Source organism: Leopardus geoffroyi, chromosome A1 (genome assembly GCF_018350155.1).
Source record: "Leopardus geoffroyi isolate Oge1 chromosome A1, O.geoffroyi_Oge1_pat1.0, whole genome shotgun sequence".
In the NCBI taxonomy this organism is placed as follows: Eukaryota; Metazoa; Chordata; class Mammalia; order Carnivora; family Felidae; genus Leopardus; species Leopardus geoffroyi.
The window spans coordinates 67,158,777-67,186,382 of record NC_059326.1 but is presented as its reverse complement, the minus strand read 5'-3'; the positions used below and the strand labels follow the sequence as shown (position 1 = coordinate 67,186,382).

General features: G+C 43.5%; 1 protein-coding gene across 5 annotated transcripts in view; it reads left to right on the top strand.

Annotated features, from left to right (window-relative positions):
- Positions 1 to 27,606, top strand: part of ABCC4 (ATP binding cassette subfamily C member 4) — a 262,716-nt gene that overhangs the window by 50,379 nt on the left and 184,731 nt on the right. For all 5 annotated transcript variants that reach the window (XM_045480729.1, XM_045480750.1, XM_045480739.1 and 2 more), the window contains exon 4: positions 7,746 to 7,970. In XM_045480729.1, the coding sequence (XP_045336685.1) occupies positions 7,746 to 7,970 (225 nt within the window). The remainder of the gene's footprint in view (positions 1 to 7,745; positions 7,971 to 27,606) is intronic.

Genomic DNA, 27,606 nt, shown 5'->3' with positions numbered 1-27,606 from the left:
AAGTGGTGGTAGGGCTCGTACCCGGTAGTAGTCACGTTGGTGGCGGTGGTGGTAGGGCTCATACCCGGTAGTAGTCGCGGTGGTGGTGGGAGGGGCTCATACCCGGTAGTAGTCATGGCGGCGGTGGTGGCACTGGTGGTTGCTCAGCCTCAGTAGCGGGATTGCTAGTGTCAGCAGCAACAGCAGGACTCACACCCAGTAGTAGCAGCAGCAGTACTGTTACTGGTAGTATTACTGGTGTTACAGCAGGAGCGGTGAGACTCCCACTCAGGCGTGTTAGCAGCAGCCGCAGAAGCTCATACTCTGTAGCAGGAGTTTTCTCACTGGTGGTATTGCTCCTCTTGGTAGCAGCGGATAGGTAGAGCCTCCCACTCGGCAGTAGTATTAGTAGCAGCGGTGGAGGCTCATACTTTGTGGAAACGGCAGCAACAGTAGTTCATACTCAGTGGGAGTCGTACCACCAGGAGCAGTTTCCGCAGGGGCCCACACTCGGTGGTAAGCTGGCTCTGGTAGTAGCATGGGAATGACAAGGACTTGAAACTGTCAGCAACTGCTACAAGCACTTTACATGGAACATTACTTTCATTCTTGTAGCCAGCTCCGACACAGTGGCGAGTATGACTGTTTTCCCCACTGTAGGGCAGAGGACGCACAGCGCCAGGTAGTTCTGTGGTGTGCCCGGTGTCCCACAAAGCATAAAGGACGGAGCCGAGACTCAGTCGTGGGTGCTCTAACTTACGAAACCTGACCGTCTGGATGACTGAAAGCTCATCCGGTGTCGGGAAGGCTTGTTCTGAGGACTTCGACTTCAGGGTCTCAGATGCACGCATCTTGAACCTGCCTTAGGCTTAAAAGTAAAAGGCTAAAAACTCCCTGGATAGAAAACGAGATAAGGGGTCAGGTAGAGCTCAGGTGATAGTGTCCCCTGGGAGCCGGAAGTGGCTAGGGTGCCGACACTGGCAGTAGCAGCATGGTGTCTTCAGATCAACCAGGAGCCCTTTAGAAAGCCACCTCTACTCTTTACTGTCCCTAAGTGGATGAGGGTGTGGTTGCCCTGTGCCTAAGTCTTAAACATCCATCTACACTCTTGTTTTGCTTTGCTTTGCTCCCCTCGCCTCCCCTCGCCTCCCCCTCCTCCCCTCTCCTTTTTTCTTCTCTTTACTTCTCTTCTCTTTTCAAGTTTATTTACTTATTTTGAGAGTGTGTGAACAGGAGAAAGGCAGAGAGAGAGAGAGAGAAAATCCAAAGTAGACTCCACACTATCGACTCAGAGCCCAATGCGGGGCTCAAACCCACAAACCGTGAGATCATGACCTAAGCCGAAATTGAGACTCAGACGCTTAACTGACTGAGCCTCCCAGGTGCCCCACATCCATCTACGTTGTTGAGACACCATTCTAGATGAGCTCCTGGAGACCGGCCAGCGGGAAGACTGGAGCCTCAGAAGGCACTTAGATCATCTGAGCAGAGGCCGAGTTCTCTGTTGTTACCAGCAGGTACACCTGGCTCCCTGCTGAGAGATGGTGTCTCTGTGAGCCTCCGAGTGGGCGTGTGTCGGTGAGAATGAGAACCCCGGTCAGTCCCTGGTGTGCGGGTGTGTTCCCACGCGCAGGGTGTGCAGCCGGCCCGAGGTAGCGCAGTGACCGTCTGGGGTGGACTCCGTGCTGGCAGCGGACACGTCAGGTGTGGAGTGGACCTGGGCTGCCGCCTGGAGGGTGCCTGCTCCTTCGTGCTGTGATGAGGCCCGTGTCTTGGCAGTTTCCCGTATACAACGAGACGGTGGCCTCCGAGCCCGGTGACTAGCTCGCTTCTCACTTCATGTCTTTAAGAGAACACGCGCCAGAGCCCTTACTCCTGTGGCGGGAAGCTCAGGCGGCTCCCGGTGTTAGAGCTCAACCGGAAGTAAACCTTGAGTTCTCTTCTGACAGCGAAAGGAGCCTGAAATCCAACACACATGACCCTTGTTTTCCTAGACTTGCCTGGTTGACACACTGCTGTTCTGGAGAAGTTAGAAATGACTTTTGATGGTGGAGCTACTAAGGATCTGTTACATTTCAAAATCACTTTCAGGTGCTATTTTGGGTTTTCCGTGACTAAAGGTAGTTATTCAGTTAGTTTGATAGGATGAATGTTTATTATTTTTATTTTTTTACTGTTTATTTTTGAGAGACAGAGACAGACAAAGCGCAAGCGAGGGAGGTGCAGAGAGAGAGGAGGGACATGGTATCCGAAGCAGGCCCCAGGCTCTGAACTGTCAGCACAGCGCATCCCGAACCCACAGCCCGCGAGATCATGACCTGAGCCGAAGTCATACGCTTCACTGAGCCACCCAGGTGCCCCGGCATGTTAGTTTGATAATAAACTCTATGAAGCAGCTTCTTGTTTTGTGATCTTCTGTGCTGCTTGTTGCTCTTTGTATTTTAGGTCGTGGAAGATCTGAACTCAACCATAGGATTTTTGGAAGAGCTTGAGGCTTGCTGATTATCCATGGTTTCTAAGCGGTGCAGGGTTCCCAGCCAAAGCATGGGCACGGCCTTCCCCGGGCACTACCGGCAGCACCAGCGGGGAGAGGCAGGGCGTTCGATGCAGGCTAGGGCGAGGCTTTTGAGGTTGGATTTCACAGGAGCGAGAATCTCCGTCCCGTGATGATTGAGGAACGATTGTAATGCTCGCAGAAACCGGCTCCGTGCTGATGTTGAACACAGCATTCTTGCAGGCCAACGCGAACTCGAACGGAACAGCCAGCGAGTTCCCGGCCCGCCTGGTGCCTGTGTGCACCTCCATGGGGATGTGGTGGGGACCGAGCAAGTCTCCTTCTGCCCAGAGGAGGAGCCTGAAGCCTCCTCGGGAGCAGGCCTCAGACAGTAGCGGGGACTGCCTCCCCATGCCACCCGGGGCCTTTGCTGTGAGAGGCGCGGTCTCTGCCTGTTGTTGTGTTGGTGGGGAGGCCGCACGTTGCCGGTGTGCTCCCAGTGCCCCTGCCCTGACAGGGGAAGGGTGGCCGGGCGTTAGGTCTGCTACATGGGACCCTTGGAAATAGCCCCAGGCGGCTGCCGGCGTTGGCCAGTGACCAAGGCCACTTTTGCTGATTGTGTGTGGTCCAGGTGGAGGCTGTAGGGAGGTGAACGTTCGCCTAAATCTTCAGGCTGGGACTCAGCTGATGGGCAAGAAGTAAACAAAATCCTTTGAATTCCCCAGTGTGGTTTATACCCCAACTTAGGGCTGACTCCAGGAGAGCTGCTCCTGGGTCTTTGCATTTATTTTTTTTAACATTTTTTTAAGTTTTTTTATTTTGAGAGAGAGAGAGAGAGAGAGACAGCATGAGCAGGGGAGGGGCAGAGAGAGAGAGGGAGGGAGAGAGAGAATCCCAAGCAGGCTTCACACTGTCAGTGTGGAGCCCGACTCAGGGCTCGAACTCACGCACTGTGAGATCATGACCTGAGCCGAAATCAAGAGTCAGAAGCTTAACCGACTGAGCCACCCAGGCACCCCAGGGCCTTTGCATTTATGTCCTAACTGATTCTTCCAAGAGCCCCTCGCCTCTGCTCAACCCAGGGGGCTGAGGAGTGGCTGTTGGTAGCTGACACGGTGGGTCATGAATGACCATTAAGGACTGCTTGGCGAAGGCGAGGTGAGGAAGCGGACAGGAGACCTGCTGGGTGCACCTGCTGTGTACCCGCTGCTGGGTCTTGGGTGCGTAGTGTTGTTAGTATCCACAGTGATGACCGACCCCGAGTCATAAATAAAGGTGATGCTTCTTATGCATTTTCTTTAAGATGTCAGGGAAGTAGGTGACTGGTTACCAAAAAATTTTTTTAATGTTTATTTAGTTTTGAGAGAGAGAGAGAGGCAGAGACAGAGTGCGAGCAGAGGAGTGGCAGAGAGGGAGACACAGAATCTGAAGGAGGCTCCAGGCTCTGAGCTGTCAGCACAGAGCCCGACTCGGAGCTCGAACTCACGAGTGGTGAGATCATGACCTGAGCCGAAGTCGGACGCTTAACTGACTGAGCCACCAGGTGCCCCTAAGTGACTTGTGAGTTCGAGCCTGGCGTTGGGCTCTGTGCTGACAGCTCAGAGCCTGGAACCTGCTTCGGATTCTGTGTCTCCCTCTCTCTCTGCCCTTCCCCTACTCATGCTCTGTCTCTCTCTGTTTTTCAAAAGTGAATAAATGTTAAAAAAAAAAAAATTAAAAGTTTCACTCACTTGGACTCCTTGTTCTCCATTGTCGTTTGTAAGCAGCAATGGATTTTCCAAGCCTGTGTGAAACTAGCCTCTGCCACTAAGAATAGAATAAGTCTCAAGGCACCTGGGTGGCTTAGTCATTTGAGTGTCTGACTTCGGCATAGGTCATTATCTCAGTTTGTCAGTTCAAGCCCGGCATCAGGCTTTGCACTGACAGCATGGAGCCTGCCTGGGATTCTCATTCTCTCTCTCTCTCTCTCTCTCTCTCTCTCTCTCTCTCTGCCTCTCTCCTGCTTGTGTATATGCTCTTTCTCTCTCAAAAAGTAAACAACAAGAATAGAATAGGACTCTATTCTACAGGACTCCTCTGTAATAAGGGTGATCTTAGTTTATACTTAGTTTATGCTGGTTTTAGGGCACTTTGAGCAGTTGTATCTCATTTAGTTGTGCCTGGATTCCTCTGAAGTAGACAAGGCAGGTATTTCTATGCATCAGGGTACAGGGACCCAGGAGGGCATGGATGGAGTTAGGGTCATGTGATGTGCAAAATGGCTGACCTGGTTTCTGAAGCAAAGCGTTCTGATCGCCAGGCTGGTGGTCTTTGCATTCTGTCCTGATGCCTTCTCCTGCCAGAGCCCCCACCGACAGTGGTCGGAGAGTCAAGAGTAGGTAGGTATGTGGGTTTTGTTTTCTTTGTCTTTTTTTCCCATGACAACAGTTCTGTGCTCCTCTGTCAACTGCTCCATATACTTTTTGTTCCCCCTTTCTTTAAGAACACTTCAAAAATACAAACATAGAATATGATTGAAGGGTAACAGAATATGCCACCCCAGAATATGCCTCTTTGGCATACAGATTATTTGTGAGAAGCATCAGACAGGAGAGGAGAAGCCCTGAAGACAGAGTAGAAGTTACCCTTGTGTAACAGACAGTTACATTTATAAAGGAAATCTACATCTGTAAGGGTGTCTCCTTCTTTGTGCCAGAAGACAAGACTGGCTCTAAATCACAAGACAGTCTTGTCAATGGAGAAGTCTTTTTTTTTTTTTTTAATTAAGTAATTAATTAATTCGGAGAGAGAATGGGAGCACAGGTAGAGAAGGGGCAGAGAGAGGGAGGGAGAGAGAGAGAATCCTAAGCAGGCTCTGCACTGCCTGTCCAGAGCCCGATGGGGGGCTCAAACCCACAAACCGTGAAATCCTGACTTGAGCTGAAGCTGGATCCTTAACTGACTGAGCCACCCAGGTGCCTTTGCTTAAGCAATTTTTGATGTTGCTCCTGCTACCTAGAAAGTTTTTATTTGGTTAGTTCAAGTTTGAGAATATATATTTTACCAGTTTTATTTCTTAAGTTGTTGAGGGTGAGGATGTGTGGGAAGGCGTGGGCCATGAGCGGGCCTTACTCATTAGTGAGCCTATTGGTTGGCTGGATTATTAAGTACTATCAGAAAAATCCAGGTGCTTAGGTGGCAGTGACCTGCCTTTATACTCTTTTCGCTGGATTTGTTGCTTCTGTCAGTTTTCTCTCTGATGGGTGACTCCGATTATATTTTCCTTTATCCACACCCATGTTAGGCTCAAATGGAGAGCTGAGGAACAGACAACAGTGACTCCCAGACACGATCCTCCGTTTTAGGAACGTTTGGGACACAGGTGTTTACCCCTCGGTTGCTGGTGGTCGGCTCCAGGGCATGTGCTGCCCGCCAGGGCTGGGACTGTCCATATGTACAGTTTGGAGTTTTTGCCTCACTGTGTAAGCCTCCAGATTTTCAGCTCTGTAATCACCTAAATGGTCTGTTTTATGGCCTGTTGTGTTTGGGTTGCTTTCTTAAACTCTTAATGCTTCTTGGGATGAATGACTGGGCATGCTGGAAACGTATCAGTGAGCCTTTGTGTTCTTGAGATCTGACCGTCGTCTTTAATAAACAGCATTTCCTTGTAGAAGAGAACTGTCATGATGTCATGAAAGGCAAGGCTGTCGGTGAAGCCTGAGAATGTGCGTGTGCATGTGTGTGCGGTGTTGGGGTTTAATGGCATGCCCATGTGATGGATGGGAACATCTTTCTATAAATATCCTGAAGGGGTGCTAGTTGGTAGGGAAGAAAATGCATTTTAGTTTTGTTTTGGGATTTGTTTTTTTTGGGTTCCCTTGCCCTTTTGTGCCATGGGTTCCTCGCTTGGGACAGACGGAAAGAAAACCTGTTGGTTATTTGCCATGTCTGGATTAATAAGGAGAGATTGCTTGAGGGGAAATGCTTGTTTCCAAGTCTAGTGCTTGAAGTATTTCCAAGCTTTTGGCATTAGAGGAAATGATGTTGAGGGCCTGTGTGTTTACTTTTGGTGACGTGATGTGGGCTTGCATTGAGTGTTTGATATTCTTTGATGCCAGGGGAAGGTACCTCCTAAGAATGGAAGTAAGGGCACCTGGGTGGCTCAGTCAGTTAAGCATCCAACTTCAGGTCAGGTCATCTCACGGTTTGTGAGTTTGAGCCCCATATTGGTCTCACTGCTGTCAATGCAGAGCCTGCTTCGGATCCTCTGTCTCCCCCTTTCTCTGCCCCTCTCCCACTCTCTCAAAAGTAAAAGAAACATTAAAAAAAAAGAGTGGAAGTAGGTTGTGGGGTGAAGCGGCCATCTGGCAGGGAGGGGCAACTTTTGCTGTTTCTTTGCCTTTTAGTTTTAGGGAGAAGAATTGCTTTCCCGAAGTCTTAGGAAGGAAGCCCCAGTGCCTCCTCCCTCATTGGTGTAGAATTTTAATTTTTTGCCTCGGGGAGTAAAATAGATGATGGTAAAAATTCTTCAAAACCAGCACCTGCCATGTGTGGCTGATAGGGAACCACTGATGGCATTCTTTTGAGTTTGGCTCATGCTGTGTTAAACTCCTGACTCCAAGAGGCAGTGCTCAGCTTCACCCCTGCTATGGAGAGCCCGGGAACCTCTCAAGCCTGGTTCTTTTTCTTCCTCCAACAGAAGTTGGAGAATGGACTCCGTTCTCCGGACCTACCGACATGTGGAGTTTGGGTTGGGAGAGATCGGAGGGTTCCCTCTTTGGGGTGTGTTTGGTTGCAAGGGTGTGCTTCCCACAAGTGAGCCATTCTTGGCTTTGCTTTGGGCTGGGACGTTGAGAGTGCAGGTGAAATCGGTGGGCACGCTGTGAGCTGGGGCTGCCACATGTATGCACATCCCTTACTCTTTTTTTTTTTTTTTTTTTTGCTACTCTTTTCCTTATTCATTATAGGCCAAGACTTATTTGATAGTTTGCCAAATGCGTTCTAAAACAGTGGTTGTAACATTTATGGAGCATCCACAGTGTACCCAAGCACAATGTACTAAAGCTTTATTGCCTTTGCACTTCAAATTTTGGCTTAAGTTTAAACTATTCCTGGCCTGTCTTAAAGAAGAAAATAGTTCTGTTTTGCTTTGAGATTAGTGATGAATGTAGTACTTTGTTAAAGTGCTTTTTATTTTTTTTTTTTTTACATGTTAGCAATAAAAGCAAAGCTCGTGTTATGAAAAACTGGTATGACCTGTATTTCTAATGAAGGCTTTTTTCTTTCCTTTCAGGAAGGCACCAAAGTAATCCAGCCCATATTTTTGGGGAAAATTATTAATTATTTCGAAAACCGTGATCCTCCTGATTCTGTGGCTTTGCACGAAGCCTACGTCTATGCCACGGTGCTGACCGCCTGCACGCTCGTTCTGGCCATACTGCACCACTTATACTTCTATCATGTCCAGTGCGCTGGCATGAGGCTAAGAGTTGCCATGTGCCATATGATTTATCGGAAGGTAAGTGTCATTTGGTATCATGTGTACCTCACCTGAAGCATCTTGTTGCGGGGGGCGCCTGGGTGCCTCGGTCGGTCAGGTGTCTGACTCTTGATTTCAGCTCAGGTCATGATCTCATGGTTGTGAGATCAAGTCCCACGTCGGGCTTCAGTGTGAAGTCCGCTTATGATTCTCTCCCTCTTCCTCTGCCCCTCCCCCACTGGCTGTCTTTCTCTCAGCGGGGAAAAACATAAAACATTTTGGGAAAGTTCGTACATTAAAATTTTTGTATATAGCATCATTTCAATATCAGAGAAGCTTGGTACTTATATCAGGCTAATTGTGTGTGTGTGTGTGTGTGTGTGTGTGTGTGTTTTCCTTTAAGTGAACTTTACTGATATATAATGAAAGTTTTCTACTGCGATCATATCAGGGCTGCCTTTGATAACAGGGCTACAGGCTGTTGCAAAATACTCTATTTGTAACGGAGTCTAATTAAAAAGTATCTTAATTAATTAAAAAGAATCTAATTAAAAAGTATCAAAAATAAGTATCAGATTGATTTAGGCATGAACAATGTCCAGTGTTTTCACACCCTAAATCTCCTAGTTGTATGTATGGAAATGCTGTTCATTAAAACTTTTATTTACATCAGAATTGTATTTTACGAGTGACCTTCTGTGAAACTGGATGTATAAAATTGAAGCTAAGAGAAAAGATTCTATTTGAGACAGGGAATAATTTTTTAAATGAACCATTTAATCATGTTCCGTCTAATTGTGTTAATTAAAGAAAAACATAAATAGAATCCACGCCAAGAACATTCACTATGTTCCATAGTTGTGGTTGTTTTTTTTTTTTTTTTTAATTTTTTTTTTTTTCAACATTTATTCATTTATTTTTGGGACAGAGAGAGACAGAGCATGAACGGGGGAGGGGCAGAGAGAGAGGGAGACACAGAATCGGAAACAGGCTCCAGGCTCTGAGCTGTCAGCACAGAGCCCGACGCGGGGCTCGAACTCACGGACCGCGAGATTGTGACCTGGCTGAAGTCGGACGCTTAACCGACTGCGCCACCCAGGCGCCCCTGTTTTTTAATAGTATTAAAGAAAGTAGTTGGATGTTTGGGATGAAACTTTAAATTTTCCATTGTTTTTAGTAATTTTGGAGAGAACTTACAGTTTCATGTGCTTTATGTTGCTTTCCATTCAAATTATTATTTTATGCAGTATTTTCTTCTCCTTTAGTGTAGCAGTTTTAATGACGGGACCTGATTTTATGTGTTCAGTGTTTTTGTATTGAGAAAATGCCATAATCTTCACTATTATGAAGGGAGTGAGGATCTCAGGTGTTTTTACAAAGGAGCTGCCACAGACATACCAGTGACAAGAGCTCAAGGGCTTTGCACAAATTTGATCCCGGATATATCTTTGCCTTGGGCTTTAAAAACAAAACCACAGGGGCACCTGGGGTGGCTCAGTGGGTGGAGCATCAGCATCTCTGACCTCGGCTTAGGTTAAGTCAAGCCATGATCTTGCGGTTGGTGAGTTCGAGCCCCACATTGGGCTCGCTGCTGTCAGCCTGTCCACACAGAGCCCACTACAGATCCTCTGTCCTCTTCTCTCTGCCCCTCCCCTGCTTGCGTTCTCTCAGAAATAAGTAAGTACGAAAAAATAAAAACACAAACACCTCATTTTAACTGTATTGTATACGTGAAATTTGCTAAGAGAGATCTTAAGTGTTCCCACCACACACACACACACACACACACACACACACAATGATAACCGAAGTGATGGATATGTTAATTAGCTTGACTATAGTTCTCATTTCCCATTGTATAGCTATATCAAAATATGACATTGTACACCCTAAATATATACAATTTTGTTTGAAGTTTTTGAGGTTGAAGTAATCTCTACACCCAACATGGGACTCGAACTTATGACCCCCAAATCAAGACCCTCATGTTCTTCCAACTGAGCCAGCCAGGCACCCCAATATATATAATTTATATTAAGTCCTTATTGAAAGATAAAACCAAACCGTTTAAAATATTGCTTCTTGGGGGCACTTGGGTGGCTCAGCCTGTTAAGTGTTCAACTCTTGATTTTGGCTCAGGTCATGATCTCATCACGTTGGATTGCGTGATTGCGCCCCATGTGGGCCTCTGTGCTGAGCACGGAGCCTGCTTGGGATTCTCTCTCTCCCTCTTCCTCTGTCCCTCCCCCGCTTGCTCTCTCCCTCTCTCAAAGTAAATAAATAAACATTTAAAAAATACTGCTTCTTGAGGCACCTGGGTGGCTCAGTCGGTTGAGTGTCCCAACTTCGGCTCTGGTCATGATCTCACAGTTCATGAGTTCGAGCCCCGCGTCGGGCTCTGTGCTGACGGCTCAGAGCCTGGAGCCTGCTTCGGATTCTGTGTCTCCCTCTCTCTCTGCCCCTAACCCACTCACATTCTGTTTCTGTCTCTCTCTCAAAAATAAATAAACATTTAAAAAAAACTAAAAAAAAATATTGCTTCTTTTACCTAGCTGCTGCTTATTTAGAGCTTCTGTTTCTTGTGAATACTTTCCTTGGCAAAACGCAAGATGTCTCCTCCACGTTCTTCCTTTGAGCAGAGTCTTATTAATCTTGGAATTGTGTGAATCTCAGAGGCTTCTTACTGCCTGTGTTACGACATGTAAACTCCGGGTCCTCTTCTGTGACCTGGAAATGGTAGTAGTGCTTGTATGCTCTAGTCAAGGGGTCTTTGCTCTAGTCAAGCGGTCTTCGTTGCTGTCCCCCCGCCCCCCCCCCCCCATTACTCCATTGTAGTCCATTGTACCATTTAGGAGAAGAATAGTCCGATTTCTCTGTAAATTAGCTAGATTTTTTTTTTTCCAGGTCATGCTTATTAGCTTCCATAAATAAATAGGAAATTCCACTAGGGCTCTACTGTGAAAACCTTAAACATGGAAGTCAGGTTTGAGGTGATGTTTCAGTCCAACAGAGCTCTGCTGCACAGGTTAGTTGTCGTTCACCTGTTTTTCTTCCTCTTCTCACTAACGTTGGAAGGTTACCTTTGGGAAATCTGATCTGACCTGGCACATTTGCTTACCTGGATGTAAACATCTCTCAAAGGTGTTAATTTGCTGGCTTGATTATCCTAAAAGGATTGTCCCCTTACAAAGAGGGTTAAACCAGTAGGCGTAACCTGAAATTCCAGAAAGGTGGGAAACACCAATTTCTAGAATCCTGCTAGGTGAAGACATAGACATTTCAGCAGCTCTGAAAGCCCTCTGTGAACATTTGTGCCTTAGGCTCAGGCCCCACCTCCCGATCCCCGTCCTGGGAGAACACCAGGTTGGGTGTTGTCACTAGAGTGGCTATAGTTTATAATAGTGAATGGTGTTGAGGGATGTATCGTATATATAAATGACTTGTCATTTGTCTACCTTTGCACAGCGTTGGTACAATTACTCTTTAGGAGCTTTGAGACTTTTTTTTTTTTTTAAGATTTTATTTTTAAGCAATCTCTACACCCAGTGTGGGGCTCAAATTCACAACCCCGAGATCAAGAGTTGTATGAGCTCAGGAGCAGGCATTGATTGATTGTGGTAAAATATGCATGACATAAAAACTTCCCATTTTAGCTCTTTATGTGACATTAAGTACATTCACATTGTTGTGTGGCCATCCCCACTATTCATCTCCAGAACTTATCTTCCCAGACTGAAATTCTGTACATACTAAACACTGAACTCCCCAGGCCCCTCCCCCACAGCCATCACCTTTTTACTTCCTGTCCCTAACCCTAACCCCTGGTCTAGGTACCTCCTGTAAGTGGATTCATGCGGTATTTGCCATCTTGTGTCTGGCTTATGTCAGATAGCGTAATGTCTTCAAGGTTTATCCGTGTTGTCAGAATTTTACTCCTTTTTAAGGCTGAATACTATTCCATTGTATGGATGTACCACAGTTGTTTCCCCATTCATCTGTCAGCATTTGGGAGATTTGTCTCCATCTCTTGGTGATTGTGGATACTGCTGCTGTGAACGTGGGTCTACAAATACCTCTTCAAGTCTGTACTGGCAGTTCTTTTGGGTACATTCCCAAAAGTGGAATTGCTGGGCCAAAGGCTTAATCTTTTTGAGGAACTGCCATGCTCTCTTCTGTGGTGGCCGCATCATTTTACGTTCCCACTTGATCATTGATTTTTCTCTTAAATTTGATTAAATTAAGAGGAGTTTTTATGAACTATGACATGTTGCTTGGATTAGTGTTTCCAGTTGGTGGTCTGTAGAAACAGCCCATGGTGGTCTGTTGAGGTTCCTCAAATTTCTAGGGCATTTTTTTCAGAACTTTGTAGCAAGTCATGGGATTGTGCAACACAGGCTGTGTTTTTGTAAAGTCACCAGATAGGCGTGAAGAACACAGGTTCCTCACCTTAGTGGTGTTTTGAACATTATACTTCATCATTTTAGAAAGTCTCTGCCAGTCACGAGTCGTTTTTCCAGCATGGATTGCTATTACCTCTATGGCGGGACTAGTGGTTTACTTACCGTCTTTGTTCTTGGCCAAGACACAGAAAAGCAGGATATGTCCAGCTTCACATATCAAGGGGCTACTTCCTCAGCTGAGAACACAGGAGGGTAGGTGCCAGGCTGGGGGGGAGGATGGTACCTTCAGACGAGGTGTGCACGGATCAGAGGACAGTCTCCAGCCCCGTCACTAGTGGGGATGGATCTCTCATTTGCCAGCCTGACCTTGGCTTCAGGCTCAGGTGGATGTGAGCCTGAATGTTATAGGTCTGTAGTCCTGGGGTGGGCAGGATGGGAGTCTCCGTAATCAAGACGGTATTGGCCTGTGGTACAGAGAGTTTCTTGTATTGCAAAATGCATATGGCACAGAGGTTTTTACTGAAGATCTTTAGTCCGATTGGCTCTGGGTTTCTTGACTTTGTGTCCCTGTTGGTGGTTGGTTTGCTCTGAATGCCGGGTAAAGCCAGAGCTGGCACTTTTTGAGTTCATGGATGTTGTTTTTTGCTACTTGCTTCCTGGTGCAGACTTCTTACAGAATTGGATTGGTTTGACCATATTTCTTCTTGTGGCTAAAGTCTTGTCTTCACTCTCTTTAGTTACCCCAAAGGATGATTTGTGAGAGAGTATTTTTCTTCGTTTGAACTTCTAGGATGAGCTGATTCCCTGCAAATATCCTAGTTTCCTTTTATCCTCTATTGTGGATCTGTCTTGTCAGAATTTATATACAGTCAATCCTCATTCACAGACCCCGTAGTTTGCAAATTTGCCTACTTGCTAAAATTTATATGTAATCCCCAAATCAGTACTCGAAGCTCTTTCATGGTCATTTGTGGGTATGCACACAGTTGCTAAAAATTTTGAGTCACTAGCTGTCATACTGTAAATAAGTGCCTTTTCACAGTCTCTTTATATTTAGTGCCTGTTTTCTGCACTTTTGTCCTTTTTGTTGGTGATTTTGCTGTTTAACATCGTCTCACATAGAGTGTGGAAGTGCTGTCTAGTGTTCCTGAGCACATGAAGGCTGTGATGTGCCTTGTGGAGAAAATGTGGCACGTACTACAGGAAAATGCCTGTCTTAGATAAGCTTGGTTCAGGTATGAGTTGTGCTTTTGGCGTGAGTCCAATGTTAATGAGTCCACAACGGACAGTAAATACGGTGTCATTGAACAGAAACATACAACATAAGGTTATGTATGTATTGATGATAAAAATGTTATCAAAGACTGGCAGGAACCCAAGTCTGTGTTTTCCCAGGAGCAATTAGTATTCACCAATTCATGGTCACAGTGACTTTATAGCACACACCTACCACGGATAAGGAGAGTGGACTACTGACATTTATGCAGTGCATCTCACGGGAGGGACATCTGTAGAGCAATCTTCTCTGTAGAGAAATAATTTTACTTACCTCAAGTGTATTTTTAGTCATTTAAGTGGTATAGCTGTGTTTTTAGAATTCTGTAATTTGGAGAAAAAGACATGCTTCTTGTATCTATACTACTTAGATCACATAGTCTTTCTCAGTGGACTCTTCCCCTTTCTTCTGATCTTTTCCCTTAAGACCCTCTTCTGTTGACCATTTTACTTCTTTCTAGACCCTTCTCCAGCTCAGCCGTATTGTAAGATCAGCAGTCAGGACATCAGGCATACTTTATTATAGACTCAGAGAAGGAAGTAGAAGGGGACCGGCCAGGAGGCAGAGTCAGCTTGCTGACTTCTCCTGAGCAGAGTCTGCAAGAAATGGAGCTGGAGTTAAAAAACAAAAACCCTGTGCAGCAGAGTGTACTGGTTGTGAGAAGGGAAGGGTCCACCCCACCTGTTCACCTCCCCCTGAATTCACTCTCTACACTGTGCAAAGTTAGTCGGCATCTCAGCCACATGGTGTCATGTCCATAGTTCTCAGAACTTTGTTTTGTTTTTACTTAAAGCTAATTTTGTTTCAGTATAGACACCCTGCGTTTTGCTTTATATTTAGGCTGGATAATACGAGATTGCAGATATTCAACCGTTGAGGGCTTAATAAACAGCAATTTCATATGGCTCAATCCAGTATTTTGCCTATTAGTCTGTGGTTACATTTTCTTTCTGAAAATGTCTAGGGGCTAGCGTCCTGAGAATACGGTCATAGTGAAACTGCAGTATTAATGGAAATAGAGCATTCCTAAGAAGTATATTTGGTTAGAATTTCTCTTTCTCTTTGTAACCTTCTGACAAAATTAGAATGAGGTAGTAATGCATCTTACATTGTTTAACACTTTAAAATCTTTTAAACATATTTCCCCCTCCATTTTCCCCCTTGGATATAAACTTGAGTTGGACCTGTGCATTTTGTGAAAGAAAAGTTAATCTCTAGGGGCGATTTGTCAGTGTTGTAGTTGGCTAGGGAAGAGCAGTGTATCCTCACCAAGACTTGGTATTGTCAGTATTTTTAATTTTAGTTATTCATGGGTATGTGTAATAGTATCTCATTATGGTTTTGGTCTTCACTTCATTGTTGAGTAATGATGCTCAGTATCTTTTTATGTGCTTCTTTGCTGTTCGTGAATCTTCTCTGTGAAGTATCTATGCAAGCGTTTGCCTCTTCTCTTTTATAGTGGGGTTTTTGTCTTGATGAATTGTGTGAGTTCTGTATATGCAGGAGGCTAGTCGTTTGCCAGATGTATAAATTGCCAACATTTTCTTTCAACCTGTGGCTTGCTTTTTTATTTACCTAATAATATCTTTTAAGGAATGGAAAGTTTTTGATGAAATCCTGTTTATCAGTTTTTGTGTTTTTTTTTTTATGGTTATCGTTGCTTATATTCTGTCTGAGAAACCTTTGTGTTTTATTCTGGGTGTTTTATAGTTTTAGATTTAGATTTTGGTTTGCATTCATAGTTTATTAATTTTTATATATAATGTAAGGTAGGGGTTGAATTTTATTTAATTTTGATATAAATATTTAGTTTCTGCACAATTTATTGAAAAAATTACCCTTTGGCCCTTTGAATTTAATTGGAAACTTTGTCAAAGATTAAATGACTATATGTGAAACTGTTTCTGGATTCTTATTCTATTCTGTTGATTTATAGGTCTATCCTTTCTCCAAAATGAAATTCTCTTGATTACTGTAGCTTTATAGTACATCTTGAAATCAAGTAGTGTAAGCCCCCATCTTGTTCTATTTTGGTTACTTTGGTTATTCTAAGTCTTGTGTTTTCATAGAGGTTTTAGAGTCAAAAGATGCTGTTTGGATATACATTGGAATTGCATCAAATTTTGTAGATCATTTAGAGAGAATGGGTGTCTAAATATTAGTTTTCCAAAACATGAGTGTGGTATATCTCTTGAAAAAAAATTTTTTTTTTAAATTTTTTTTTTCAACGTTTATTTATTTTTGGGACAGAAAGAGACAGAGCATGAACGGGGAGGGGCAGAGAGAGAGGGAGACCCAGAATCGGAAACAGGCTCCAGGCTCTGAGCCATCAGCCCAGAGCCTGACGCGGGGCTCGAACTCCCGGACCGCGAGATCGTGACCTGGCTGAAGTCGGACGCTTAACCGACTGCGCCACCCAGGCGCCCCTAAAAATTTTTTTAAAAATGTGTATTTATTTTTGAGAGAGAGAGCGAGAGGACAGAGTATGAGCAGGGGAGGGGCAGAGAAAGAGGGAGATACAGAATCTCAAGCAGGCTCCAAGCACACAGGCTTGGAGCACTGGGGCTCCAACTCACGAACTCTGAGATCATGACCTGAGCCGAAGTTGAATGCTTAACCAACTGGGCCACCCAGGTGCCTTGGTGTATCTCTTTATTTAGATGTTCTTTAACTTCTCTTGACCATATCTTATAGTTGTCAGTAATGAGGTCTTTAGATCCTTCATTTAATTTATTCCTTAGTATTTTATGGGTTTTTTTGGGTATTATAAATGGTATTTTTAATTTTCATTTTCCACTTCTTATATAGAAGTACAACTGACTACACACACACGCGCGCACGCGCACACACACACACACATTTTTTGCTTTGTTTCCTGAGACCTTGCTAAGCCCCATTTAATTGTAAATTTTTGGGTAGATTGATTAGGATGTCTATATAGATAATTATGTTGTCTTTGAATAGAGACAATGAGAGCAAGAGATTAAACGTTCTCAACTGTGAGAGGTTGTCCATTTTCCTCTTTAGTCATGAAGTTTCTGCATCCTGACTTTTGAAGTCTCTCTTTAGCTTTGTTGGCATTTCAAATTGAGTTGTAATTAATTAACCTTCACCACCATACACTGTTGTTACTTATGCTTTAAATATTCATTTCTTCAGAATTTAAAAGAAAAGGAACTATCATTTTTATTTATCTGTCTAATTACCATTCTACTGCTTTTTGTTCCTTCACTGCCAAGTTTCCATTTGGTAGGATTTCTTTTCCACCTGAAAAAAAATATCCTTTAGCATTTCTTAAGAATAGGTCTACAAGTGATGAATTCTCAGTTTTTGTTTATCTAAAAATCTGTTTTTCTCCCTTGTTTCTGAAGGATATGCTGGCTGGATATTGTATTCTGGATTGATAGTTCTTTTATCCCTTTTAAGTATGTTAAGGGTATTGTTCATTGTCATCCGGCCTCTCTTGTTTCTGATAGGAGTCATTCCTCTTTTGTGTCTTTGTTTTCCTCCTTGTTTCTGTTTTCTCTGGCAGGCTTTAACATTTTATTTTATTTTTTAATTGATTTTTCAGGAGAGTGCTACCTAGGTGTAATTTTCTTTGTATTTATGCCTCTTGGGGTTTGCTGAGCGTTTTGATCTTTAATGTGGTTCTTTTTTTAAAAAGTTGAGAAATATTTGGTGATTATATCTTTTTTTTTTAAGTTATTTATTTTGAGAGAGAGAGAAAGTGTGAGTGGGGGAGGAGCAGAGAGAGGAGATAGAGAATCCCATGCAGGCTCTATACTGTTAGTGCAGAGCCCGATTTGGGGCTTGAACTCACAAACCACGAGATCATGATGTGAGCCAAAGTTGGATGCTTAACCAACTGAGCTACCCAGGCGCCCCAAGGCCATTATATCTTTTAAAATACTCTCCTCCTCCTCTTTTTTTTTTTTTTTTAATATTTTGTTGTTTTTGAAAGAGAGAGAGAGTGTGAGCACAAGCAGGGGAGGAGCAGAGAGAGAGAGAAAGAGAGAGAGAGGGAGACACAGAACCTGAAGCAGGCTTCAGGCTCTGAGCTGTCAGCGCAGAGCCTGATGTGGGGCTTGAACTCACAAACCGTAAGATCATGACCTGAGCTGAAGTTGGACACTTAACTGACTTAAGTCAGGCACCCCTAAAATATTCTCTTCTGATCTGTTCTCATTTTTTTCTCTTTCTTTTTAATTTTTCTCTCTGTTCTTCAGATTGGGTAGTTTTCTATTGATCAACCTGACTACTTTTTCTTTTATCTTCAAACTGTTACTAAGCCCAGTTTTTTTTTTTTTTCCCTTCCAGTTTTGTACTTTTCAGTTACAGAACGTCCACTTAGCTCTTTTTTAGAGTTTGTGTTTTTCTGTGGAGAATCTGTTTATTCCTATTTCTTTTTAATTCTTTGAACATACTTCCCTTCAACTCTTTAAACATAAAATTTTAAAAAATCCAATGCCTGGGTCAACTTGGGTTTGTTTTTATTCTTATTTATATATTTTGCTTTTTATTATGAAGACTGCTTTGCTTCTTCCTGTGGGTTACATTTTCCTGTTTTGTTTGTTTGTTTATTTTATTTTTTGCATGTCTAAGACTTAAGATTTATTGGACATCATGAATGCTACGGTATAAGTCTACAGTCTGATAGTCTTTGAGAATGTTGAATTTTGCATTAATAGGTCACTTAGTGGCTGATATCTTTGAACTTGGGTAGGCTTGATTTATGCTTTGTTAAGCTTACATTTTTGGAAATTCTATGGTGTTTTCTCTTAAGCGTCTCCAAGTTGGTGGGTCTCAACCTTCAAGCTCTGTGTCCTTTGTGGGTCCTTGTTAGGCCTCTGTATCTTTTCTTTCTTTCTTTTCTTTCTTTCTTTCTTTCTTTCTTTCTTTCTTTCTTTCTTTCTTTCTTTCTTTCTTTCTTTCCTTCCTTCCTTCCTTCCTTCCTTCCTTCCTTTCCTTCCTTTCCTTCCTTTCCTTCCTTTCTTTCTTTCCTTTCTTTCCTTTCTTTCTTTCCTTTCTTTCTTTCTTCTTTCTTTCGCCTCTGTATCTTTTCTAGGATGAGTCTAGAGCAAATCTGTTTTGTGGAAGAGATTCTCAACTTCACTACTGCATTTAGGGCTGTGTAATTTTTTATTGGGTGGGGAATGAAGGGAAGCTCATGCGTGTAGGATGTTGAACAGGAACTGTGGCCTCTACCCACTTGATGTCAGCAGCATCTTTCTAGTTGTAACAGCTAGTAAGGTCTTCAGAAGTTGCCAGATGCCCCCTGGGGGCAGGGGATTAGGACCAAAATTGCCCCAGTTGAGAATCACTGCTCCAGAGTGGTCTTTAATTCTGAGACCTGTTCTTTCTGGTGTGTCAGCTGCGTACCAGCCTTGTTCATGATACGAAGGTTTCTCCACTCTAGCTAGGCAAGAACTCCAGTGCCCTAACTTGACCTTCGAGTATCCGTGTTCTGCTTGCTATTCTTTGCATCAGCTCTCTGGTGACCTGGGCCTTTGTAGCGCATCCTTCAGCTAAGGGCTTCCAGCAGCACCCCTTCCTCGCCCTGCCCCAGGACTTTGGGGACCGTTTCATTGATCCTCGAAGAATCTGACCTCTGACTCCTCAGCTCAGTGGGGCTGCTGCACTGTTGGACTTGAGCTCACTGCCACGGTTGAAATATGGTCTCCCGGTTGAAATATGGTCTCCCGGCTGAGAGCCAAGACAATGGTAGTGTTTACCTCTTGGGTGTTCCTTGTCTCAGGGATCAGTCTTGCACCACCTGTTATCTGGAGCCTGGAAACATAATTTTGCCCAGTCATGTAGCTGCATATGGCAGAGGTGGGGGCTGGTCCCCTATCAGTTACTCAGCCATTTGTCAGAGCAGCTGTCTGCTCATGGCTTTTAATAGCTGGATGTTTATGGGCCTTGCAGCTGGGAGCTGTGTGAACACTGCAGGGCACGGTTAGGATCCCCTGGACGACATACCTGTTCAGCTTCCTTGCCGAGCAGATCAAGGGTGAGGCAGACATATGCTAGGCTGCGGGTCACTAAATTCTGTTATGAGTCATCTTTGTGCTTAACAAAAAACCCTCCAACCTGGGCTTAACCCCAGACCTACTCCCTCAGGATTAAGAGAAGCCCTGGAAATCTGTATATTTAATCTGCGCCCCAGGGATTCTTACTATTAGGAAAATTGAGGAATCATTGTACTCCAGAAGGTGAAGGAAATGAGGGGCAGGGCAGCAGGGGCAGGGCAGCACAGTGGTAGATGGCCCAGGGGTGGGGTGGGAGAGGCAGGGGGAGCCTTCTTGGCAAGTGAACAGGCAGCATGAATGTCTCCATTCCTTTCCCCGGGATTTATGCTAAAAACAGGACTTGATACTTAATTTTTAAAAATCCAGTTAGTTTAATTTTTAAATTTTGATGTTGGTTGGGGCATCTGGGTGGCTCAGTTCGTTAAGTGTCTGACTGTAGCTCAGGTCATGATCTCACATCTCTTGAGTTCAAGCCCTGCATCGGGCTGTGTGCTGACAGCTTGGAGCCTGGAACCTGCTTCAGATTCTGTGTTTCCCTCTCTTCTCTCTCTGCCCCTCCCTGACTCACTCACGTGCTCTCTCTTTCTCTCTCAAAAATAAGTAAATGTTAAAAAAAAAGTTAACAAAAGATTTTTTTATGTTCTGAAAATGTTTTTATTTCTTTGTTATTTTAAGGTATTTCTGTAGGTTTAGAGTTTTGGTTTTAGACCACTTTTTTCCCAGGTCTTCAAAGGTAATCACTTTTGATTGATTGATTTTTTTATTTTTAAGTAATCTCTGTACCCAAGGTGGGCTTGAACTCACAATCCTGAGATCAAGAGTCACATGCTCTGCGGGGCACCTGGGTGGCTCTATTAAGCTTTCGACTCTTGGTTTCAGCTCAGGTCATGATCTCACAGTTTGTGGGTTTGAGCCCCATGTCTGGCTCTGTGCTGACAGTGCAGAGCCTGCTTAGGATTGTCTCTGTACCCCTCCTCCCCCCCCCCCCCAAATAAATAAATAAAGTTAAAAGAGTCACATGCTCTAATGACTGAGCCAGCTAGTGCCCCTCATTTTGTTTTTTATTTTTTATCTTTATGCTTTATTTATTTTTGGGGGGTGGAGAGGGGCAGAGAGAAAGAGGGAGACACAGAATCTGAGACAGCCTCCAGGCTCTGGCTGTCAGGGCAGAGCCCAATGCAGGGCTTGAACTCACGATCCGTGAGATCATGACCTGAGCCAATGTGCGATGCTTAACCGACTGAGCCACCCAGACACCCCTCATTTTGGTTTTTAAATGTTTAGTTGTGGTCAAATACACATGACTTAAAATCGACCACATTTACCATTTTTGAGTGTACAACTCAGTGGCCTTAAGTACATTCACATCCTTGTGCAGACATCACCACTGTCCACCTCCGGAACTCTTCTCTTCTTGTAAAACTGAAACTCCGTACCCATTAGATCAGTTTCTCATTTCCCTCCCCCCAGCCCCTGGCGACCACCATTCTACTTCCTGTCTCCAGGAAACTGACTGCTTAGGTACCTCGTGTGAGTGGAATCATGCAGGATGGGTCCATGAGTGACTGGCTTATTTCACTTAGCACAATGTCTTCAAGGTTAGCATCATTTTTTTTTTTTTTTTTTGAACAGGTGCAAGTCATATATTTACTCAGTGTTCATTGAAACAATGACAGTTCACCCTGATCCTCAGCAGTGGTGATAAACTTTCAGTTGCCTGTGGAGGAAAAGGAAGGCATTTCAAAGAAGACTGTACCCCTCTCTGGTTCCCTGTGCAGAGCAAGCGGCTCTGTCTTGGTTATGTGTTGAAGACCTTGTCTCCTCCCTTCTCCTCCCTCTGGGACTCATTAGTTGAACTGACCGGGTTATTTTCTTTGGTATCTCTGAGACTTAGCAGCCGTTGGTACCTGGCTGCTATTGGTTACACCCCTTGCCAGTGAGTAGGAGAGTGTGGAATTGGGTTGAGAGTGTGATGGGTTGCTTTGTGAGGGAGCATTTTCTTGCTTTGTGCACTTTTCCATTAGTCGCTTTGTGTGTACTGGTGATAGATAACAAGGCATTGCTGCTTTTAGTAAGTTTGGTTTTCAAAATGTATGCTGTGAAAGTCATGATTTAGACCGTATCTCCTCTCATTTTTCTCCTGCACGGATTGACTCACTTCCTGAAATCTTCAAGCATGGTGTTTACGAGTGAATGAGTAATACAGCTAGTTTTGTGACCTTACAGAAGTGTGCAGTGTTGCTTAGGTGTGCTGTATATCCAACTTCCTTAAGCTCTGTACTTTGATAAATATAACATGTTAGAGAAAAGGAAAATCCCGTTTGTAAAACACTCTCATTTTGACGGTAAAATTATGCACCATGGATGAGTTCGTAGAGGGCATATCACTTCCCTCCTGTACTTTTGGTCTGAAGGAAGGCACATGATGAGCAAAATTTAGAAGCTTCTTTATAGACAAAAGAGTTCTAATTCTAAGTATAGTTGCCATAAAAGACTTAGCATATGGGGGCGCCTGGGTGGCTCAGTCAGTTAAGCGTCTGACTTGGGCTCGGGCCATGATCTTGTGGTTCATGGGTTCAAAACCCAAGTCGGGTTCTGTGCTGACAGCTCAGAGCCTGGAGCCTGCTTCGGATTCTGTGCCTCCCTCTCTCTCTGCTTCTCCCCTGCTCATGCTCTCTCTCTCTCTCTCTCTCTCAGAAATAAATGAACATTAAAAACGAATTAAAAAAAAAAGAGACCTAGTGTATGGCCTCACGTATAAATTTTTAAGACTAAGCATGCCACTTTTCAGAAGATAGTCTATGCTCACATTTTTTGTTATAATTTTTAGAAACAGAAAAGTGTATGGGGCGCCTGGGTGGCGCAGTCGGTTAAGCGTCCGACTTCAGCCAGGTCACGATCTCGCGGTCCGTGAGTTCGAGCCCCGCGTCGGGCTCTGGGCTGATGGCTCGGAGCCTGGAGCCTGTTTCCGATTCTGTGTCTCCCTCTCTCTCTGCCCCTCCCCTGTTCATGCTCTGTCTCTCTCTGTCCCAAAAATAAATAAATGTTGAAAAAAAAAAAAAATTTAAAAAAAAATAAAAAAAAGAAACAGAAAAGTGTATTAAAAGATATTTTTAAAAGTTGATAGAATTTTTTTTCTTCTATTGGGAATGTACTTCATTTTTATTTTCTCATTAAGATAGTCTCTCCTCTAACCCTAAAGTGCGTGTTTGTAACCGTGTATGTGTGTGTGTGTGTGTGTGTGTGTGTGTTTGCTTTCCTTTCTCTCCTAGTTACTGGGTTTTTCATGCTCAACGTATTGTTACTTCTTTCTGCTGCCCCACCAGCTCACCTTTGGCACAACTCTTTGTGCTGCTCGTCTCTCTCTTCTCCTCTCTTGTTTAGGAAACCAGTCACATGGGGCTTCTCTTTCAAAGCAAGAAATTGGTGATGAAAGGGTGTGAGTTGGGGGGAGTGTTTCATTATCTGGGGATGTGACCTCAGTTTGAACACACTACCATAATTAATATAGCCTTACACATTTGGGGACTCATTACACATTAGCCTTACACATTAGGGGTGATGAAGTCAGGGAATGTGGAGTCGGTCTGACCTCAGAGCAAATATCCCAGGCCCCCAAGTGGTTCTTGGGTTCCACAGTGGGGCCCTTGTGCTCAGGTCTTGTGAAGTCTGTACGTGTCTTTCTGGCCTCTGGACTCCAGTAGGTCACCGTGGTCGAATGAAAAAGAAAAGGCCAGTGGAGCTAAAAGAAAGCTAACAGTATCCCCAGGACGTAAATGCCAAGGCTTGCCGAGAGCTTTCTATATAGGTGAGCTGGTATGTGTGCCAGCCATGGAAAACCAGGCAGGAAGAGAAATAAAAGGCAGTGGAGCTCTCAGATTATAGACAGCAGCAGCTTGTTGATTTTGTGTGCACTTTGGTTTCCATTTCCTTGAATCTGTTTTCTTCTACAGAACCCCAGAGGGAATCTGATTGACACTATGGAGTTGTCACCCATTGTGTTCATGGGGACAGAGAATATTAGGCTATCCCTGGGTCCTCCTCTCAGAAATGGAGTTTAATCTCTAGATTATGTCATCATGAAAGTCGGTGTGGCAGCGTACTAAGCAACTCCAGGAAACAATATTGGAAAAACACAGGCAACTTTCTGCCTTCAGATGAGCTCAGCATACTCCTTGCACTAGCTTGTTGTGATACCCAGTGTACCTGGAAACCGCATCACCTGGTAGGCCCAGCTCTGCCGAAGGGCCACGAACCAGGAAGTAAACCCCAAATGCGACAGAGGTGATATAAGTACTTGATTTTTTGTTCTGCAGTTCCTTTAGGTTCATCCTCAGAGCCAATTTACTGTGATTTTTCCTTAAAACATTACAGAGCCGTATCCTAGTTTGGAAAGAGCAGTAGGTACTGGTGAGATGGTCCACTGAAGGAAGCCTGGCAGCGAGGAACAGAACGGATTTGTGACGTATGCAAAACTCCAAAGGCTTGGCCATTTGGGGCGGTTGGTTGGAAGAGTGTCCTCCACACGTACTGAGGATTATTGGCGTTGGGTAGGAGTCAAGTTGGTGATGAGGAATCTGCATCATGAGGAGGTGAACTACAGTTTCTGCTTTGAAGGACAATTAGAGAAGCGATAGTTAGATGTCCATACTTGGGTTTTGTGTTTCATTTGTACTGATGAACATAATTGAGAAAGAAGAAACTGTATTTTTCACATGAATGACGAATATTACTTGATTTATTATGTTTTTTTATTTTTTTTTATTTTTAGTTTTTAAATTTACTTTAGAGAGAGGGAGAGAGAGGGAGAGAATCCCAAGCAGGCTCCATGCTGTCAGTGCAGAGCCTGATACAGGGTTGGAATCCATGAAGTGTGAGATTGTGATTTGAGCTGAAATTAAGAGTCACATGCTCAACCGACTGAGCTACCCAAGCACGTGCGTGCTCTATCCTTCCTCCCTTCCCTTCCCTCCCTTGCTTCCCTTGCTTCCTTCCTTCCTTTCAAGTATTTATTTATTTATTTATTTATTTTTGGGGGGGGGGGAGAGAGAGAGAGAGACAGCATAAGCAGGGGGTGAGGGGCAGAGAGAGAGAGGGGAACAAAGGATCTGAAGCAGGCTCTGCACACACAGCACAGAGCCCAATCTGAGTCTCGAACTCAGGAACAGTGAGATCATGACCTGAGCTGAAGGCAGATGCTTAACTGACTGAGCCACCCAGGCACCCCACCCCTTGACTTATTTTTAAAAAATTGATGAAAATTAATGTTCTCGCCCAGATTATACGGTTGTCTTACACTCCAGATGTATTTTCACGCCCACCCAGGGAAGGAACCAGCTGTAAACGGATGCCTGCTCACATGTAGTTTGCATTCCGCAGTTGGCAGTGTTGTTTCTAATGGCCACACATATTCTAGCATAACCGATAATTAGATGGTTTTCCAGTTGTTTATATTAACAGATGTAGTGACCAAACCAATTAGATGGTTTTCCAGTTGTTTATATTAACAGATGTCAGTGAATGTGACCAAAGTGAAACCTTTGGAGACATCCTTAATTTTTCAGGGTATATACATCTCAAGGCTTTTGAATGCCAGATTTCCTTCCAGAGTTGGTAACTCTTTACAGTCTCTCTGGTGAAATGAGATGGCCCCACACCCTTGACAAAGATTGGATGTTCTGGTTTTTATTTTTATTTTTTGTCTTTGCCACACTTCCAGTTTCTAGTGAAAAATTATACTGCTCTGTTCTTTTAATTTACATGTCTGAGTCAGAATGAATTTGAGTATTTGCAAATTTTCATTAGCCATTTGTTTCCCATAGTGAATTTCTTGCACATATTCCTTGTCTCCCTTTTTTAAATTGGTAGACTTTTATAATTCTTACTGATACTAGGTGTTCTTGATTTATTATGATACTATTCTTGGGTCCAGAAGATAGACTGAGACTGCAAATACTGATTGTGGTTTCTTTTGTTTGCCTTCTATTGCTCTTATGGTAGAACTATTTTGTTTTCACAAGGGAAACAAATTTAACCAAATAGTATCCTCTTATAACCTGTCAACTTAAGGAAATGTGGAGCCAAAACATTAGCAGAATGATGACGCATTAGTACGCGTTAATTTGTACATTGTTTTTCTCTACACCGGATATGAACTGTTTTTAAACTATAATGCATACAATTTATCAGAAACAAACTTCAGTTTTCTACATTACGAAGAAGAGTGGTAATTTTGCTTCATTAGAAGAAAAAATACAGTGTTCTCTGTGAGGCATGAATATGCTCAGCTTATTTTCTCATCTGCAAAATAAGGGATAATTTTTCCTTTGTAAGGTTGTTTCCTTTTTTTTTTTTTTTTTTGAGAGAGGGTGCAAGTGAGCGAGGGACAGAGAGAGAGAGAGAATCCCAGGAGGGGCAGAGAGAGAGAGAAGTGGGGCTTACTCAGGTGCCCAAGATCATTTCCTATTCAATTGTCTGGGTTATAGTAGGTGCTCATTAAAAGGTGGCTGTTTTTATGATGCTGCTGATTGTAAATGAATATGACAGGGTCTGTGCACTCAGTGAGCCAATAGTTCCAGGGCGGGGGGTGGGGGGCAACACACAGATCTTTGATTACACTAGATGCTCTTCTGGAGGTATGAACAGAGGTGTGTGTGTGTGTGTGTGTGTGTGTGTTCCTGTTTCTTTGGTCTCAGTCAGAATCTTTGATCATCAATTTTATACCTTTCTTTCTTTTAATGTAAAACATTTAAAGCTAGAAGTTTCCTCTAAGGCTTGCTTACCTGTATCTTTACAGGTTATAATGTGGTATATTTTCACTTTCATTTATTTAAAAATAATTCTGATTTCTCTTATGGGGTCTTCTTTGCCACATAGCTATTTAGAAATATGTTGTTAATTCTCAAATATTTGGAGTTTTTAGAGCTATCTTAGTGATTTCTAATTTAATTTTTTTGATATCGGAGAACATTCTGTGGAACATTTTTGTGTTTAGACATTTATTGAGATTTATATACCAGCCCCGGCATATAGGGTCTATGTTGAGAAATATCCAATGTGTACTTGAGAAAAACTGTCCTGCAATTGTTGGGTGTGGTGTTCCACAAACATCAGTTAGATTAAGGTGGTTACTAGTGTTGTTCACATCTTCTGTAGCCTTACTCTTTTTTTTTTTTTGGTCTACTTTTATCAGTTACTGAGAAAGGGATGTTGAGATCTATGATTGTGTGTTTTCTGATTTTTCTCTGTAGTTCTGTTTTTGTCTCATATATGTTGAAACTATAATTTGATCCATACACACATTTAGGTGTGGTGAGTTGACTTTATCATTATGATATGTTCCTTTTAATCTCTGGTCATATTCCTTGTCTCAAAGTCTGTGTTGTCTTATATTAATAGAGCCACACCGCATTCATTGTACCCGTTGTTTGCATGGCATATGTTTATCCTTTTCACTTTCAACCTGTTCGTGTATTTAAAGTATATCTCCCTTATACAGCAACTTAGGTCGGTCCTTTATTAATCTGTTGTGACAATTTCTGGCTTTTAATTTTTTTTTTTTAACGTTTATTCCTTTTTTTTTTTTTTTTTTTTTGAGAGACAGAGACAGAGCATGAGTCGGGGGGAGGGGCAGAGAGAGAGGGAGTCACAGAATCGTAAGCAGGCTCCAGGCTCTGAGCTGTCAGCACAGAGCCGGACGCGGGGCCTGAACTCACAAACCGTGAGATCACGACCTGAGCTGAAGTCCGACGCTTAACTGACTGAGCCACCCAGGTGCCCCTCATCAGATATATTTTAGTATTCCATTTTGATTCCTTTATTGGCTTTTTAGCAGTATCTCTTGTGTTTTTTAGTGTTGACCTAGGGATTCAAATAGGCTTCTTAGCTTGTCACTGTCTGTATAGTCCTACTGTTGGACTACTTTACCTAAAATGTAAGAAACACGCAAGCATAAAACTCTGCTACTCTTC